Source organism: Conger conger, chromosome 6 (genome assembly GCF_963514075.1).
Source record: "Conger conger chromosome 6, fConCon1.1, whole genome shotgun sequence".
Lineage (NCBI taxonomy): Eukaryota > Metazoa > Chordata > Actinopteri > Anguilliformes > Congridae > Conger > Conger conger.
In genome coordinates, this window is record NC_083765.1 from 17,871,057 (window position 1) to 17,888,846 (window position 17,790).

Here is a 17,790-nt window from a genome sequence, read left to right on the forward strand (position 1 = left end):
GACTTTGTTTGCAAGCTCAGACCAGTGATAAAAGTGTTTTAAAACAGCCGTTTTCACTGCACGGTTGTGTCGACAAGTAGCCTATGTTTGATGTTATTAATGAAATTAATCGTATTATTTGCTGACATGTTGACAATGTTGCTATACTGTATCTTTTTTATTTGCATAAATAGTGCTGGTATTCATCACGACGTTATAGGTATCTGTCTGTCTCTGTCACTCTCTCTCTCCCTCTCTCTTTACAGACCAACTTGTCTTTTGTATGTGCATGTGAGCAAGAGAATGTTGTCCTCTGTGGATTTTTCGTAGTTTTATTCATGAATTTTACAAGTGTTCAGTTTTTTTGTCACTGAAATAAATAACACATTGTCTTGGAGTAGACTATTTTCTATACAAATACAAAATGTGTATATACATTTGTAATGGAATTATGTGCTTACTTCATTCATTATAAACAACGTGCATACAGTATTTTGTATTCATGCTCCTCTAAAGCTTATACACTAATGTCCCTGGGAGCTGTGGGACTCTTGCCATGACAGATATATGGCCTGTTCTCTGATGATTTCTAATGCGTTTAAGCTGAGTCAATTTCCCTATGGTGATATCAACAAGTGAAGCTTTAAGTTCTTCATGTGCTCACTAACAACTAATGAGGGGCTAAGCAGGATATGACAAATTTCTTTCAGTTATTTACACTCATGTGTGCCCATGTGTATATAGCCTGGCGGACATATGGGCACACACACACACACACGCGCACACACCCATGATAAGCTCTACTTCTAAAAGTCGTCAGAAGTGAGGAGGTAAAGTGGGATTTGGAGAAAGGGGAGAACCCATGTTCAAAATAGGCTGCCCATGCCTATTGTACATTTGTCAAGACAATGTCATTGGAGCATATTTATTACAACAGATTTCACAATATTCATGCAATTTTGCAAGTCTGTAGGGGATTCTCAAATGGTTGAAATTGAGCTGACTGAGGATGTGCCTGTAAGTGCAGTACAGAAGCTGGTGGGATTGCCTTTCCCTATCCTCCCTCCTCACAGAATATGGAGGGGAGGTCACATTACACTTCCTGAAGATTCAATAGTCTGGATATTGGAGCGATATTAGTTAATGTGTATGTTGTTGTCAGTTGTTTTTGATGCCAGGCTTCTCACAGAAGAAAGGCCTACTGATTCCATGTCGCTTCCCCATAGCTGGTTAACATCCTTGTTCAGAGAACCATTACCCATGTTTTCAGATTTTCATTGCCCAAATGCTGCCCTAGTGAGCCTTTTGATGTGGCTTATGGTCTGTATTTTGTTGCTCAGATTGGAAGCTTGGAGGATCACTACCATTTTCATCATAGCAGAGTTGTGAAAAGATCTGCCTTCTCTACAAGGGGGACCCACAGCTTCATCCACATGGATCCACAGGTATACGTCTGGCTTTAATTTATTTCTCACATTGAAGTAAAATGTTTTTGTCCTCCTTAATTTGGTGAAATAGTATGTTAGTTATTTAGCTAATTATTTTATCCAAAGCGACTTACTGTTGATTAGATTAGGCAGGGGCCAATTCCCCCTGGAGCATTGTGGGGTTCATGGCCTTGCTCATGCACCCAACAGCTGCACTGATGTTATTGTATATTCACTGGGACTTGAACCTTGACCTGCCAACCTTCCCAGGCCCAGTGAAGCACCTTAGCCACTTGGCTATAGGCTGCCCATGCCTGTGTCTGTCTGGTGGAGTATACTACATTTGCAGGTTGCAAAATGATGATGAGGTTCCACTGAATATTTTGTCCATTGAATATCAGCCACCAATTGGATTTTCTTTAATAAAATTATCAGATAAATTATCATTGCTGGAGATATCTTGCATGCATTTGGACATAAAAAAAGATTTATTTTCTCCACAGAGAAGATACAGACTTCTCTCTATCTTTCATGCTTTTTTTGTGGTTGTGAGGAATGGTCTAGATTCAAAAGGAAGGGCATTAATATTACATGGGCTATTTTCCATATTATCTGGAATAGGGGTGCACTCATGCCATTTCTTTCAAGACTGAATCACAAAACAAAATATTTCTTTGAGATGTGCAATGTTTATTAAACTAAAATTAAATAACGCGTTTCTTTTGAGGAAAAATATGGAATTAAATTACCAATAGCTAGAATGTTTTTACAAGCAGAGCAGCATGCAGTGGCAACAGTACACTAGTCTGTTTTTAACCACTCGCTTGCTCTGCTTTGCTGTGCAAGCATCCAGAAAATTCTTACAGCATGTTTGCTAGGATGGCGACTCTTCAGATGCTTAATTAAGTTGTGTTTGTGTCTTTGGGAGTTCTACCACCCCTTAATATGCTGCCATTGCACACATTGCTGTTTTAAAAAAACAATTGTCACACTACTGAGATGATTGTCCTTCACGCTGCTGTCATGCTTATGCTTGTTGATGTAGCATGCAGACTAAGTGCAAGTGGCCTATGTACCTACATACGTACAGTGCTCGTAATTTTGATAGTGATACCGAATATTTAAGTGCTGTATCAGTCGGGTACCAATACCAATGAGTAGTAACGGAGCACAGCTAATGTAGGAAAAAAAAACAAAACGGCAGGTTTAAGACTGTAAAGCTGCTTCCTCCACCAATAACTTGGCCTTTTTTTAAAGATTATCTCTGTCAGACAGCTGGGATGTCAGTTCTAATAAAAAACGGGACCAGACCCATCGTAGGGTTAGCCTAGAGTCACGCTGATTTTATCGTGCCCCAAGGCGTCTACAAATGGCGGAGTGGGCAAAACACTCAATAACCTCCTTTATCTGTGTCATGTTACTGTTGATTCACCTGCTGTGCTCAGTGTTATTTTCTGCTTTTGCCACAAAACTGATCAGCCCAACACCAGCCTCTGTTTGGCTCCATGTGATAGGAGGACCTTCCCTTTGTCCAAGCTTGACCGTTTATCACACAGATAGATTGCATGTGCTTTGACACCATGCGATAGATTTCCACCGGGTTTTTTCCCCTATTACCTTTATACCTTTCAAGCAGCCGCATGTCGCAGATTGTACTTGGAAGCCAAAATAAGAAAGCAAACCTACTGAAGAGAAATTAGGTTTATTTTGAGGTTGGGGGAAAAACTTAACTGTAAAGAGCCTTTGAAAGCTAATGGCAGAGGAATTCAGGGTGTCAATTATTAATCTGCTCTGGTACATCTAGATCCCTTGAGCAAGGCAAGGTGAGTGTGGAACTGCACTCCGAGCACATCGGGATATATAGAAGGCTTCAGAATAGTAATTTGTAGTGATCTACAATTAGATTCTCACCCAGGGCATTTTTTAGTTCTTTTAACGCCTGGATAACTTTTACAGATAGGAAAATGAGCGTTGTCCTTTATTTACAGCCACTGATAAATCTGTTTAATAGGACTTTTCAAATTGCATCTAACAAGGCAGGTGGCACATAGGGAATGTGTGAATTGTAATATATCAAATGGTGTCTGTCTGTTAAATGAGTCTCAGGCCATTTTATCCAATGTGTCCTTTAAGATAAACCCCATCTGCTATTGTGTGTACTGAAAATAGTATAGAACATAGCCGTATGTTATCTCTAAAGAATGGTATAGCCATTGCTTAATGTCTGTTGGCAAACTCTAAAAGGAATATGTGTTAACATAATGTTTCAAACCAGTATCGCATTTTTGCTTATAGACTTCTATTCCTCAATTGAATGATTATTGACAGCCACCAACAACTTGGTACACAGACCAGAGGTTAAGAGCGGGGGTTTTGGAGGGCTGGACCTTCACCTGTTTTTTGTGAAAACCCTACAGGTTGACTGGGTTCAGCAGCAGGTGGTGAAAACACGGGTGAAGCGGCATATCACGAATGATCTCAACTTTGTGCACTTCAACGATCCCAAGTGGTCAGGCATGTGGTACATTGTAAGTGAATTACTCTCTCTCCCATTTTGATTTATCATTTGAATTATCTCAGTCCAAGTGCAGTTTCACAATGACATGCATTTAGGTGCTAATCCCATTTGAACTCTTTTATTTATCCCTCTATCACACACACACACACACACACACACACACTTCATTACAAGGATGGTTTGGACCCTAAAGTGCTGGAAAGTGTGGTGTTGGTGCAGTGCAGCTAAGGTGGACATTCACCTGTCTCCTCTTCTTAGCAATATGGACTATATCTTAATCTGTTAGCTGAGGAAACACAAGCTGTATGTGCAGAAGTCATGACTGCATTGGCGGTCTGTTTGAAGTGGCCCAGCTGTCAGTGTGAACATATTTAATAAGCGTTACTCCTTGCAAATATACTTGCTGACAGGTTTTTAAATGAGTGCGTGATAAGAGATTTCTGAGAATATAATAGCTCATGTGTGAAATTGTTCTGACTGTCTGACTGCATTGGACTTCATATGGGGGATAAAACCCAAGAAATCTGTGCCTGGGTGGATTAACATGCTCTCTCTCTCTCTCTCTCACACGCACAGGTACAAAATTATTTACTGACGGAAAATTATTTACAGACTAAGGCTTTACAGTAGGAATTATGTAGGTTTTCTGTTTTGGAAGAAACTGCTGTGTGTCACAAAAATACCAGTTTTACAAACACATATATTATGTTTTATGAATTATATATTTTTTTACAGACCTCTTTTTATACATATGTTTTATATATTCCTGCCCTTTTCATATAGATAAGTATACAGGTGTGGTTCAGTCATGCTCCAGTGTGCTGCAGAGACAGAAAATGGAGACATGCAGCAATGATGGAGATCAATGTCCCCTTGAGTCTGAAATCACATCTTTAAATGTCTACACTGATAACCACTCATGCCAACATGTTTCGTCACAGTTGTTTTTATTCAAGGATGGAAAGTAAGCCTGAAACAGTGGCCTGCAGCTGTAATCTCTTCTGTGTTTCCTCAGTGAGTGTGTGTCCCAGGTGATTGACACCTTCCTGTGTCAGCCTCCCCCCACCTAACAACCTTATAGCACATCATCCTCCAACCCCTACCCTGCTTACTAGCTCTGACTCTGGTCATTGGCTGTAAGGCAGCATGCCTTCATATTTGTACCTTGTTCAATTGTTCAAGTGTCTAAAGGCCTGGACACACCAAACCGACGGTCGGCGTCGGAGCCCCCGGAGCCGTCGATGAGAGAGCTCACACCGGAAAGACTCGGCCGACAGGGCGCCACCGACGTCCGAAGGCCGACCGTCGGTTTGGTGTGTCCGGGCCTTTAGGTTATAAGCCCAGTTCCCTTACCAGTATAGCACTTCATGTAACCCTGTTTATATAGTGTACTCCATAATGATTGATGCACAGACATTTTTACTCTGTACTCCACCATTTCTTATCTGTAACATGCACTTTAGCCACATGGGAAGGGATTACACATTTTGCCATTTCAAATTGTAGAGTACAGAGCCAATAAAAAATGCCTTTGTCCTAAACATTATATTTTTTTATTGTTAGAAAGAATTTTACTTGTGGGAGGTTGACTAACATGGTTTTGTACTGGTGACAACAAAAACAGAGGGGCTGCAGGCTGTAGCCCAGATAGATATATATATATTATTATTATTTTTTCTCGACTGGTTTAATGGGGGATGGGTAAGCCATTTAATCCAAAGTGGGATTCCATCTATAAACCCTAAACCACCCAAAGTAATTCCACCTTCCTGTCACAGGTGAAAACAATTTCATTTCTTGGCAATTCAGTGCTCTCACTGGTTGGCTCCCTGCTGGCTTAGCTTTCCAAGATGCTGAAATGGGACACCCAAGGACGTAGCCACATGCCTTTGAATAAATCAGTTTTCTTTTGTAAATGCACTTATCCTGTGTGACATGGTTCGGTTCACCAGTTCTGATCATACGCTCAGGTTACAGGGGTATGAATGAGAACATTCCGGAAAATGCTTTGTGTATTTTTTTTTCTTGCGTGACACCGCTGCCCTTCTCCTCCAGCACTGCGGGGAGAAAAGCAGCCGCTGCCGGTCGGAGATGAACATCCTGGCGGCTTGGCAGAGAGGTTACACGGGCAAGAATGTGGTGGTCACCATCCTGGATGACGGTATTGAGCGGAACCACCCCGACCTTGCACAGAACTATGTGAGTTTATTAAACCCTCCACCTACTCAGGTTCCCCCACTGGCCTGACCTGACAACCGCTGTCAGTGTAAAGCTAAGCCAAGCTCCAGCTCTGGGAGCTGACTGACAGTGTCTATTGTAGGACACAACCTTGCAGTAAATAAATGTAATTTCTTCACAAGACAGTTTGGATTACAGGTTTAAGTTATGGCCAGGGGCAGCTCCTAATTTATTGCTTGTTTCCTAATAACACACAGAGGATGAGATATGACTGAAAGGTGAAGAAAGCTGAGGTCTGACTGTCTTTTTCCCTGTACCCTGATGAATCGTTTTCTTTCTTCTTTTTGTGCTGTTTCTTTTTTCCTCCCCAGGATCAGCTTGCGAGCTATGATGTCAACGGAAATGACCACGATCCCACTCCACGATATGACTCCAGCAATGAAAACAAGTAAGACCCCCAGGATGGTGTTGGCAGTTTGCTTTGTCCTCTTGGAGGCTCAGGGCTGATATTTCCCATATTTCTTCCATGTTGTTACTATGTAAATTGCCTTTTGGACAGTCTGCTGTGAAAAGTGCTATGCAATACAATTGAATTGAAGCCTCTTTAGCCCAAGCACCAAATGCTTAAGTCATTATGCTACATTTACATTACATTACATTACATTTATTTCACTGATGCTTTTATCCAAAGAGACTTAAATTGATTAGTCTAAGGATAATCCCCCCTGGAGCAATGTGGGGTTAAGGGCCTTGCTCAAGGGCCTAACAGCTACAAGGCTATAGGCTGCTGCCGCGCTCAATGGGCGGAATGCTCTTCATTATTACATTGCTTTAATTTTAAGGTCAGGGCTGCTTGCGTGTGGGGATATGGGTGGGTGTTTGTCTGGTCTCTGTACTCCGTTCCTTCCTCTCCAGGCCCATACACTAAGCTTTCTAAATGAGAATTGTAAGGAGAACTGTGATCTAACAAGATTACGCCTCTCTCACCATGCTATTCATTCGCTGCTTTTCATAGAAATGTGAGTGTTCATCTATTTAAATTTAAGCTATTTTTTTGTTTTAGATTAAATTAGCTTTACTGCGGCTATTGTATTGTAATACAAACCACCTGTACTGGTTTACTTGCTCAACATGTGAAATAAAAATCTGTATTGGTAGTCTTGTGCATTGCCTCCATCTGGACTACAAAGAGCCAATCCAGAGCACTACTTTACTGAAGAATGGCAAAAGTTTCAAAGCCTGCAAGTGAGTGTGGATGGAAAAGTCTCCATTCCGATAAATCTCAGTAATCGCCAGTCACGTTTACCTTATTGCATTCCTCCATGCATTCAGGCTATGCCTACAGAGCACAACATTCAAAGCAGCATTTTTCCATTTCCTGTTTTGATTGTTTGCGCAAAACAATTATGCAAAAGAATCTAATTAATTTTTTTGAAGGTTGAGGTTGAGCAGCATAATTTCCCTTTGCTAGAAAGGACAAGGCAGGAACTAGAGGGGGGGGGGAAAGAACCCAATCCATTAAAAGGGAAGTGCTCAATTTGAGTTTGTCAAACAAGCCTGGGGAGATTGGCGGTGGCGAAGGGCCGGTTCTCGCTCACCTGGCCTGGGGTTAGCGCAGTGAGCTTGATATTCGGTCCCATTCTCTTTCCACATTCTGTTCATTAGCGCAGTGCTAATGGGATGAGATCTGCTGGAATGCTTTGTATTCTGTGGTGTGATGTCTGCATTCAGGGGCATATTCATTTTGAAAGGGGCAGGGTATCGGCCCCTGCGTGGAGCACGCTGTTTGATCTGGGGAGGGCGTAGGTGGTGGTCTGGGCGCTTCTTGAAAACCGGGCCAGGTTCTCTGTAATTCTCACTTTTTTCACATAAAAGGCCATTTTGCTTCTTTACAATTGGCAAATTCTATACCTCTAATTCATATATTCCTCAACCATTCCATTCTTTTCTTTTTTTTTACTGATATGTTTAAAAATTCATTTGATTCATTACATAGTCAGATGAGCAGACCATTTTTTATAGCAGGTCCTGTGATTTATTGTTGTCTAATTCCTATTCCATATTATCCTTCAGTGCTGTCTCACCTTGTACCAAATCCCTTATCGGTGAACTGCATATTGAGATAAGAGAGACCAAATACAGGTTCTGCATTAATATTGACTAATAGTGCCTCAGAGCAACAGGGACTCTCTTAGGACAGCCTTAGGTGAAATTTGTTTCATTCTGTGGGAGAAAAGCAATATGTCACTGTCTATTGATATTAGCAGATACCAGATGTGATTACCGTTATCTCAACACTTGCTCATACAGATGTTTTGCATGTAATGTTTCAGAGCTATACGATCAAAGACTACAATGTTTTGGGACATTGAGAATCAGGTTGTGCGGAGCTTCATTCTTGTGTTTAGATGTCAGTTCCTCCATCAGTGAAAAGACATCAAAGGTGGAGGATTGTGTGTGAGTGTGTGTGTGTGAGCGTGATTCCTCTTTCCTCCTCTGCAGACACGGGACTCGGTGTGCTGGTGAAGTCGCAGCTGCGGCCAATAACTCTCACTGCATGGTTGGCATTGCGTACAACGCCCGGATCGGAGGTAGGATCTTCAGATGGAATTATTCTGCATGGGTGCATAGGATTAACCCTGTGGTGTGTTGGTCTGTCGAAGGCCTCTTTTTTTCCCCTCGCTTATTAATCTGCTCGGGCCAGGCCATGAGCGGGTGCACATTCATGCGTTCACAAAACTATGAATTCCCTGGAAGGGTCTGGGGTGTACGTCAGGGCTCTTTTAATCAGAAGGGAGAATCCAAGCGCATACTGCCTACCCTGTGGTTTTTTCCTCCTCCATCTGCAGCTGTGCTTATTGAAAGTCGGATGTGAGTTTCTTCCCCCTCCTCTTTTCCCCATCCGAAAAACTGGCGCTGGCACCTCCGGCAGGGCTCTGCCTTACAGCACTAATGAATTGCAGCAGAGATTATTTCTGAGGTATGATGCAATCATAGGTAAATAATGATGGGCAGCTTTTTTTAAAATGAGGGCCTTGTTTCAGAAGGGCTTGGCAGCTTATTAACATCCCAGGCGCGCCTGCATTGGGCTGGCTGGGAACGGAGTTCTCTCTTCTTCCTTTCCTCCTGACCTTCACCAACTCCCACAATTCATAAGGTCACCAGTCACACCACGTTTTTACTAGCGGCTGTCTTTATTGCTGGCTGCTCTTGCCCCTCATAAATGTTACAGAGGTAGAGATGGTACTTCTGTAACATGGCTTCTGGATGGCGAGGGGCCTGTGCTCTCGCTGCAGAGATGTTTTGGTTCCAGTTATGGCTGCTGAGGTGCCTGTAGCACAGTAGTCCTGTCAGCCCGTAAGCTCAATCATTTCACTGTTTTTAAAAGGCAAATTAGACCCACAAGGGACGTAATTGATTCAGAATTTGCACAGGCCCCTCTGAGTTATATATAGCTGCTTTTGGTCATATTTCCAGATGCAGGTGTTTGTGTTTCCTAAAGAATTTCCAGGCATGGTCAACTGTTTGTGTGTATCTAAACTAATCTGTCTGTTTCATATCAGCACTGTATTAGACGCATTGTTTCTTGAATGTTACATATTCTACATTAATTTTCAGCATACTACAGCTAAGGTAGAAATCCACATTCACTGCCACCTGCTTAATCAGCTTATAGTATTAAATACTTCCAACACAATTATATTTAATCCGCAGACTTGAGGCTCACAGTGACACGACATGGTTAAATCAAACATTTCTGTTCTAGCTATCCGTATTCCAAATAGCCTGTGTCTCTGTTGTGTGACTTCTTTAATCCAGGGGCTGCATTCTCTGCTAAAACGGAACATTTTCAAGGCATGGATCTGTCTGGTTAAGCCCTGAATGTGCTCTTGCATAAAAAAACCTGCATTCCTTATTGTCTCATTAGGGGCTTGTAAAGTGCTTGGAAAATATTTGCATGTTTTTAAACAGTCTGCTATAGTTGCTGATAACTTTAATTGCACTGACACATACATATTGTGAAACTCATATTGGCGCATAACGCTTGTGGCAAATTCATGGGAATAATGAAATTCTGTTTTGCGGCCTGAAGTGGATGACTGGAAATGTCTGGGATGACAGCCAAAGTAAACCTTGTTCAGGCTGATCCCCTGGTGACATCATTGCCCATGCAGCGCCGTACCTTCTCTGCTTCAAAAGCCACAAGTGGTTGGCAAGTTGTAACGGGGAAATTAGCATGTTTTTGTCATAAATTTCTTGTGCTGAGATTTGGTATTTGCATGTACACTATTTCTGAGCCTATAAATCTATTTATACTGAACCATGGTTAGTCTGGCAAATATGGATTGATAAAACTTGATTCCTATTTCCAAAGAGACACTCTAATGTCAAACAAAATCCAGTATGTTTGTAAATTTTTGCTGTGAATAGTTTAGTAAAAGGTCCGATAAATCTCAAGAACGGTCAAACGGAGTGAATGGCGTGCTTTATTCTTCCCGTGTTAAAGATTATAGCTGCTGTCTCAGAGATCTCATTAATGCTGTATGGCTGTCATTTTCCTACGCTGTGAGGCGGCAGGTGTGTATCTCCATTTTTTTAGTAGCTTTGTCTCTCATTACCACAAAAGCTTTTTCCTGTTTGAATAGATCAGATGAACAACCAGATGGTATTTGCCAAAAATAGATTGGGAAGTCTAAGCCACCTGCACAATCCAAAATATGTAATCAAATTGATGTGAACAGATTTGCTCGGCTGTAGCTGACTGTTGTGCAGAACACACTGTGAGACTCGATTTCAATTAGGCGGACGCTCAGAACTTTATCCAGCATTTTTCCCCTCTATTCATGGAACAGGCTCGTTAATTTTGAAATGAGTAGCAGAGGGTGATGGCAGGAACAGAGGCTTTGTAGGGCTGTGCTACTCTGGTACAGCTGCAGAATTCCGCCATTGGTTCATTTATCCTGGGTCATCCAGTGGTGAAAAATGCCAACAAAGAACATCAGTGGTCATCTAATGCTTCATTAAACAACAGTTTAAAAAAATAATAATAATAAAAAAAGACTTCCTTGCTCTCAGCAGTCACTGTGGAACAAAGACCTTTGATTGCAATTTGGGTACGTTTACATGCACAGAGCTCTCTCCGCTGAATGTCTTTGCTTCCAGGCATTCGGATGTTGGACGGTGATGTGACAGATGTGGTGGAGGCGAAGTCTCTTGGCATACGGCCGGACTACATCCACATCTACAGCGCCAGCTGGGGCCCTGACGATGACGGGAAGACTGTGGATGGGCCGGGTCCTCTCGCCAAGCAGGCCTTTGAACAGGGCATTAAAAAGGTCCGGTAATTGGCGCGGAAAGTGTTTGGAAAGTTTCCACCGATCTTCCAGTAGCACCCTTGGTTTTTTGTTCATACATTAGTCCAATTAGAGAGTTGTGCCTTTCTCAGACTGCGGTAACTACATCGGAGGGATCTGAAGGTTGTTGCGTGAGGTACAGTGTGCGGTTTGGGGCGGGAGGGAACAGGCAGGGGAAGGGGAAACCGTGCTGTTGCTGGATTAGATGTCTGGGTGCGTTGACCCAATGATGCAGGAAAGTAGGTTACAATGGGCGGGCGCAGCAATGCAGAACACACAAAGGACATGATTATGTCCCTTGCTTGGGCATCCGGGAGGTCGGCAGTCAGGAACAATGGGGTTCTTGGTGGTCTGGCGGTCTCTGGCCTCCTGCCTGGCTTCTCATGTGCCACTGCTGCCGACTGTCCTCCTTTTCCAGGCCTTTCCATGTTGTATAAATATGTTGTTTATGGGGCACTAAATATACGTGTGATGTTTTACACAAATATACTATGAAAGTATGCAGATGGAACCTTATAATAAAATTTTTTGGTGGATCGCAGGGTCGAAAGGGGCTGGGCTCCATCTTCGTCTGGGCCTCTGGGAATGGGGGCCGGCAGGGCGACCACTGCTCCTGCGACGGCTACACCAACAGCATCTACACCATCTCCGTCAGCAGCAGCACCGAGAACGGGAACAAGCCCTGGTACCTGGAGGTGTGCTCCTCCACCCTGGCCACCACCTACAGCAGCGGGGAGTTTTACGACAGGAAAATAGTTGAGTTCTGATGTCACGCCTCCTGAGGCTGTTGGAGGATAAACAGCATACACATGTGTGAACGCACGCACGCACGCGTACACACACGTACACACACAAACACACACACACACTAAAGAAAACCAGGAATGATCTGTTCGTGCCAAGGCATGGACCTTTCCCATCCATCAATTCCAAGCATTGCTTTTGCTGGGAAATGTACTTTCTTTACTGGAAACAACGCAAAATGAATAACACTCGTATGGACAGATGATTTGCCTTCGCTTATGTTAAGTATTATTTATTTGAGAAATTGTGGAAAAAAAGTGTTTGGACTGACTTGCGTGCTTGAAAGCATGTGCTTGGATACAAGATAAAGAGCGATATCCACTGAAATGTTTGGAGCATTTAGAGTTGAATACTACCACAAAGAAACCCTGGGTTGTGCCGCTACGACCTCCTGGGGAAATATTTCCCAACAAACATCATGTTCATAAGTGTATGAACATGATTTATTTTGCATGTGTGTAAGCAAAGTAGAAGCCCTCTTGCATAGAAGTATTGTGGATGTCGCAATGTGTCAATATATGGACATGATTCATGGTCATTATTTGTGACAAATCTATACATTTTTTATTTCATTTAATTGAGTAAAGGGCAGAGGATGACTGGTGGGCTTCATGAGTCCTAGCGGTTAACAGATCATGAGCCCTGGGTCAGATCGCTCTGAAGTTTTTCCTCTAGTCGGTCTCCTGACAGCAGTATGTAAGAGAGGGATCAGTTCACTTCGGTGAATTGGGTGTTCCTGGGGTGTGGGCAGGGCCAGGGAGAAGGCCAGGGATCACACAGCGGTGCCTCCAGCCCTGTTTGCCCGTCTATCTCTCATTTCCGGAAGGGTCCAAACGCAGGGCTCTCGCACGCCACAGTGAATCCCATCTGTGTCTGATTTAAGGGGGCTGTTTAATTATTTACAGGTGGTGATCTGGCCTGCTCGCTCTGTGGTTTGGTCCGACTCTGTGGGTGTCCAGTCTTGTTTGAGAGGGGCAAAAAGAAAATATTTACAGAGCGTTGTACAACACCAGAGCTCGGCTTCACATGGCTGTGGTGGGGGTTAAAACCGGGGGGGGGGGGGGGGGGAGCTTGTTCTAGTGAGTGTCCTTATTCTTCAGAACAACAAGTCCCGGCCGTTCAGCTGTGTAATCAGCTCATCTGGACACTCCTACGCTGTCATGGAGACCTGCATCTGCCGGTCGTGCCGGTCACGTTGTGATGGTCGCGGTGGCGCTTGTGTCACGCTGATCTCTGCCTCTGCCCCTCTCTCACTCAGGTGACGACGGACCTGCGGCAGCGCTGCACCGATGGCCACACAGGCACCTCTGTCTCCGCCCCCATGGTGGCTGGGGTCATTGCACTGGCTCTGGAGGCCAAGTAAGTCCCCTGTCACTGTGACAGCAGTCCCCTTCCCGTGCCAGCAGAGTTTTTTTTTTTATTTTTTTTTTTTTAAGGCAGCATTCTGTGTTGCATAGTACATAGGGTGAGGTCAACTCTCAAGGGAATGCTTAATGCTGGACAGGCTCCGTTAGGCTAGTTATTGTTCCAGGCCTGCAGGGTTGTATGATGCCAAAGTTTTCATTTGTATCAAAACACTGGGGTGAATGACTTGTGTTTTAATAACACAAAATGTGCCTGGAACATAAAAGCAGAGGCAGCTTCTTTGGAGCAATTCCTTTGATGTTCCAAATGAGAGTGGGTACTGCTGCTTTCACATGCTCACTGCGGCAGAAGGCGTCATTGGTTCGGAGATGCTAACTGTGCTAACACGCACGGCTAAGGTATTGTTTTTTATCTTAGAGAGAAACAACTAGGCTGGATTTGATGTGGGACATATGTTGAATGAGCCCAATTATTCAAGCAATATGCACATGAGTCAAAATTTAATGAATAGTTCCTGTAATATGTTCAAGGGAGGTGATTTTGTAGTATTCAGTTGTTTGAATGGATGTTATTTTAAATGCATTACACACAAAAATGACTTCGCAGGAAACCTCATTATGATGATGTAAAACATTGCATTTAGTATTCCTTTCAATCTCAACTTGATTTTGCCTGAAATAAATGATCATAAAATGTCAAAGATGAAAACCAATTATGTAGCAACTATCAGCAAAATTATAAAATGAGATGACATTCATTCCAATTTAACTTCAATATAAATGGTAGAAAAGACTTTTACACATTTAATTAACCTTGAAATTGTAGATTTAGATAACCAATTTAGGCTATTTATTTTGTTTAATTCAAATGGAGTTAGTGCTGTATCACATTGTGGGTTAGTACAGATCATATGCTGGTCATAACCGACCCTTCGGGTATACATCAATGGCCAAAAAACTTACAATATCAATGTACTGAATTTCTCAGTGGGGAACATGCATTTGCTTTATATGTAGAGTAGATTGAGAGCTGTGGCCTTGACCTGCCCTATAGTCCTTGAGCCTGGGCTATGTTGTGAGCAGACTGTGAGAGGAAGGCTCTCACAGGACAGCACTGGACTGGTTCCACTGGACCAGATTAGTGTGAAGTGGCTCCATGGATCCCCGCCATGCTTGTGGTTGTTGGTGCTTATCCGATAGATTGCATGTTTCAATAAGTGATCTCCTGTGGTATGTGATCAGCTTGTGCTCTGAGAAATGGCTGTTTTATCGCCATGGGTGAGTTTATTAATGTAGTACTGTATGTATAAGCAAAAATCTCCCTGCCCCAAAAAACCTGCAGTGTGTCCAGTTATCAAGTGCGTATAGTAGGATTCGCACAAAATGTGAAACAATACAAAAGGTGTGACGCTCTGTTCTCAGGCAACCTCAGTCACTTTGGGGTGGATAAAATAGTGGGCAGTCTTCATTTCCATATGCAGCAAGGTAAACCCATAGGTAATCTTTTTGTCTGTTTTCTGATTCAGATTAGCTATGGGCCCATGTTTTCTCTAAAAAGATGTGAGGATAAATTCATATTACACCACTATAGTATATACCACTTTATCTATTACCGCTGTATAGCTAGGCAAGGCTGAGCATATATGGATATAGTTTTGGTGGACCAGGAGGGGGCAATGTTCTCTACGATGGGGACACTGTGCTGTAGGAGTGAGATGTTGGATGCTGTCTTTTGCAAAGTGCCTCATGGCAAAGTATAACGATTCCTTTTCTATAATGGCTCCATGGCAAAATTCCCATATTGGTTTTGCCTTCCAATCATCAGCCAGTTTAATTACCTAATGTGTAGTGATCGTTCTGCTTCAAAAAGGCTGCCATACAATAAGTGTTTTAGTCACATTGGTAATCATTCAGGCAACCCTCCTGCACCCTACAACCCATTATGTCTTTCAGTGTACAATGTTTTGACATGCTGTGATGGAAGGTGCTCTTCTGTTGCAATGTTATTTTATAATCCTAGTAAGTGCAGATATTATTCAAAGAATAACCATATACAAGTGGCGACTGCATTAATGTAGATGTTTGTATTGTTGTGCTTCATTGCTGTCCTTACCCTTGGTGATTTTGTGCAATGGCATTCAGTGTGAAAGGGGCATAACTCTCCTGAAGGATGTAAGTCTGCTCAGGTGGAATGTACAGATGAGGTTATCACAGGCATTACAATAGGCAGTCTTTATCTGCAGTTCCCTTGAGACTGAACAGAGAATTCTAGGTTTCTCGGCTGTGATGTTTTGGAATGTTTGGCACACGAGCAACAGCACAGGCTGTCTGATGCCAACAATCGTTAGCAGCCCATGCCAATCATAGCCAGCTATAACTGCCCCTTGCTGAGGTACATGGGCTCACATACAGTAGAAAATACTGTTGCATTCTTTTTTTAAACGATATTTTAACAATCTACAGTTTTTGGGAGCATATGGTATTTGAATAACGTTGCTCTTTTCAAATCCATACTTTGATATAAAAGTTTGTTATAAAATGTGCTTTTGTATTATTCAAGACCTTGAACATAGAAATGACTAAATCAATTGAGATTTTTGACTCTAGTAGTCAGTTATGAATGAGCGGTTATTGACTGAGCAATAATGATTGACCACAGGAGGCACTGAGAAACAGCCAGTGGAGTAGTTGCGGTCAATATTACTAGTGTCTGTTCAGTTGTTGTTTGTCTTGAGTGTTATTTAATTAAAGCCTTCATCTGTTTGATATAAACAGTGCACCCTCCTGGGTAATGGAGTTCATTAATAATACTGCAGGGTTTGGACACAGTGTTCCCACAGCAGAGCATGCCATGGAGCACTGCCTGACCCGTGCTACATGGCATTAGGTCTGGGACACTTAAGAACATTTTGCATCATTGATAACACCGATACTTGTTGTTTTTTAATTCTTTAGCTGTAGCCCTTTTCCGGAGGGACATCATGGGGTTAAAATATGACTAATTAGTTCAACAGTTCCTTCACAAATATTTCAGCTTTGCAGTCACAGACTAAAAACATTGCAATCAAATAAGGTCAACCCTCCCTTCGCCTCCCGCCTGCCATTTCCGTCTCCATCACTGACTCAGTCTTCAATGAGGCCATTTTTCCATTAATTTTTAAATTGACTTGAAAAAAAAAAAAATCCATTCAAAAGGAAAATATCAAAAATATGATTACAACTTCTTTAGGAATGGATGTAGGCGGTTTATCATTCAACTGTTTTCAGAATGTAAATCGCTCTGTTCAGACTCTGGATCAGAGTCTTTGTGATAAGGAAATACTTCTTGTTTTTGTGGTTTTTTATTTTATTTTTTATAACAGTCCGCTGATAACCTGGAGAGACGTGCAGCATCTCTTGGTGAAGACCTCCCGGCCTGCCCATTTGAAAGCTAATGACTGGAAGACAAATTCTGCAGGACACAAAGGTCAGTGTGATGGCCTCTGACTTGCACTGTGCTGCCATTTCCGTAGACTTCAAATGGATATTCTATAGCACTGCATTTCCACATGTTGCATTATTACACATGTTCAGTGTTATAGCTGTCTCAAATTCAGGCTGGTACATGTGTATATATTTTGTTTGCATTACTGGAGCAGTGTATAATTTTAATCATGTGTGTTAGTGTAGTCCCTACTTTTCATGTTGTGTTCCTGGGAAGATTTGAACAATCGTTACAGAAATCGTTACAAAAAATATATAACACCATTTTCTCACACTGTACAGCACAATAAATGTGTCTTCATAAAGCATTCATTAGATAATCATATGTTAGATTTGTACATATATTACATGGATCTGATATGCACAACAGCTCATGTGATAGAGTATATTGTTAATCAAATATTTCTACATTTCAAATGCCTTAAGTAATCCAGTTTGATGTTCTCATGCACTAAATTAAAATGAAGGCTGCAACATTAATTTCCGCCGGTCTGTTGGAAGTCACGCATTTTAATGTGGTGCATGATTAAAAGTTGTGACCTCCACGACTGATCACCACATACTAAACATAATTTTACATTTTGCCAAGCATTGTTCTTGACATGCTCTGTGAACTGTGAAATAAAGAATGATGAATCCTTGGGTTGTGATTCAATCAACATTTACTAACTCATATAAGAATG

General features: G+C 42.2%; 1 protein-coding gene across 3 annotated transcripts in view; it reads left to right on the top strand.

Annotated features, from left to right (window-relative positions):
• Positions 1–17,790, top strand: part of pcsk6 (proprotein convertase subtilisin/kexin type 6) — a 41,816-nt gene that overhangs the window by 1,134 nt on the left and 22,892 nt on the right. For all 3 annotated transcript variants that reach the window (XR_009709005.1, XM_061246647.1, XM_061246646.1), the window contains 9 exons: positions 1,320–1,424; positions 3,824–3,934; positions 5,980–6,123; positions 6,474–6,550; positions 8,605–8,693; positions 11,266–11,438; positions 11,999–12,211; positions 13,519–13,619; positions 16,987–17,090. Coding sequence is in view for 2 of the 3 variants with exons in the window: in XM_061246647.1 (XP_061102631.1) it covers positions 1,320–1,424; positions 3,824–3,934; positions 5,980–6,123; positions 6,474–6,550; positions 8,605–8,693; positions 11,266–11,438; positions 11,999–12,211; positions 13,519–13,619; positions 16,987–17,090 (1,117 nt within the window). In the remaining variant the exon portion in view is untranslated. The remainder of the gene's footprint in view (positions 1–1,319; positions 1,425–3,823; positions 3,935–5,979; positions 6,124–6,473; positions 6,551–8,604; positions 8,694–11,265; positions 11,439–11,998; positions 12,212–13,518; positions 13,620–16,986; positions 17,091–17,790) is intronic.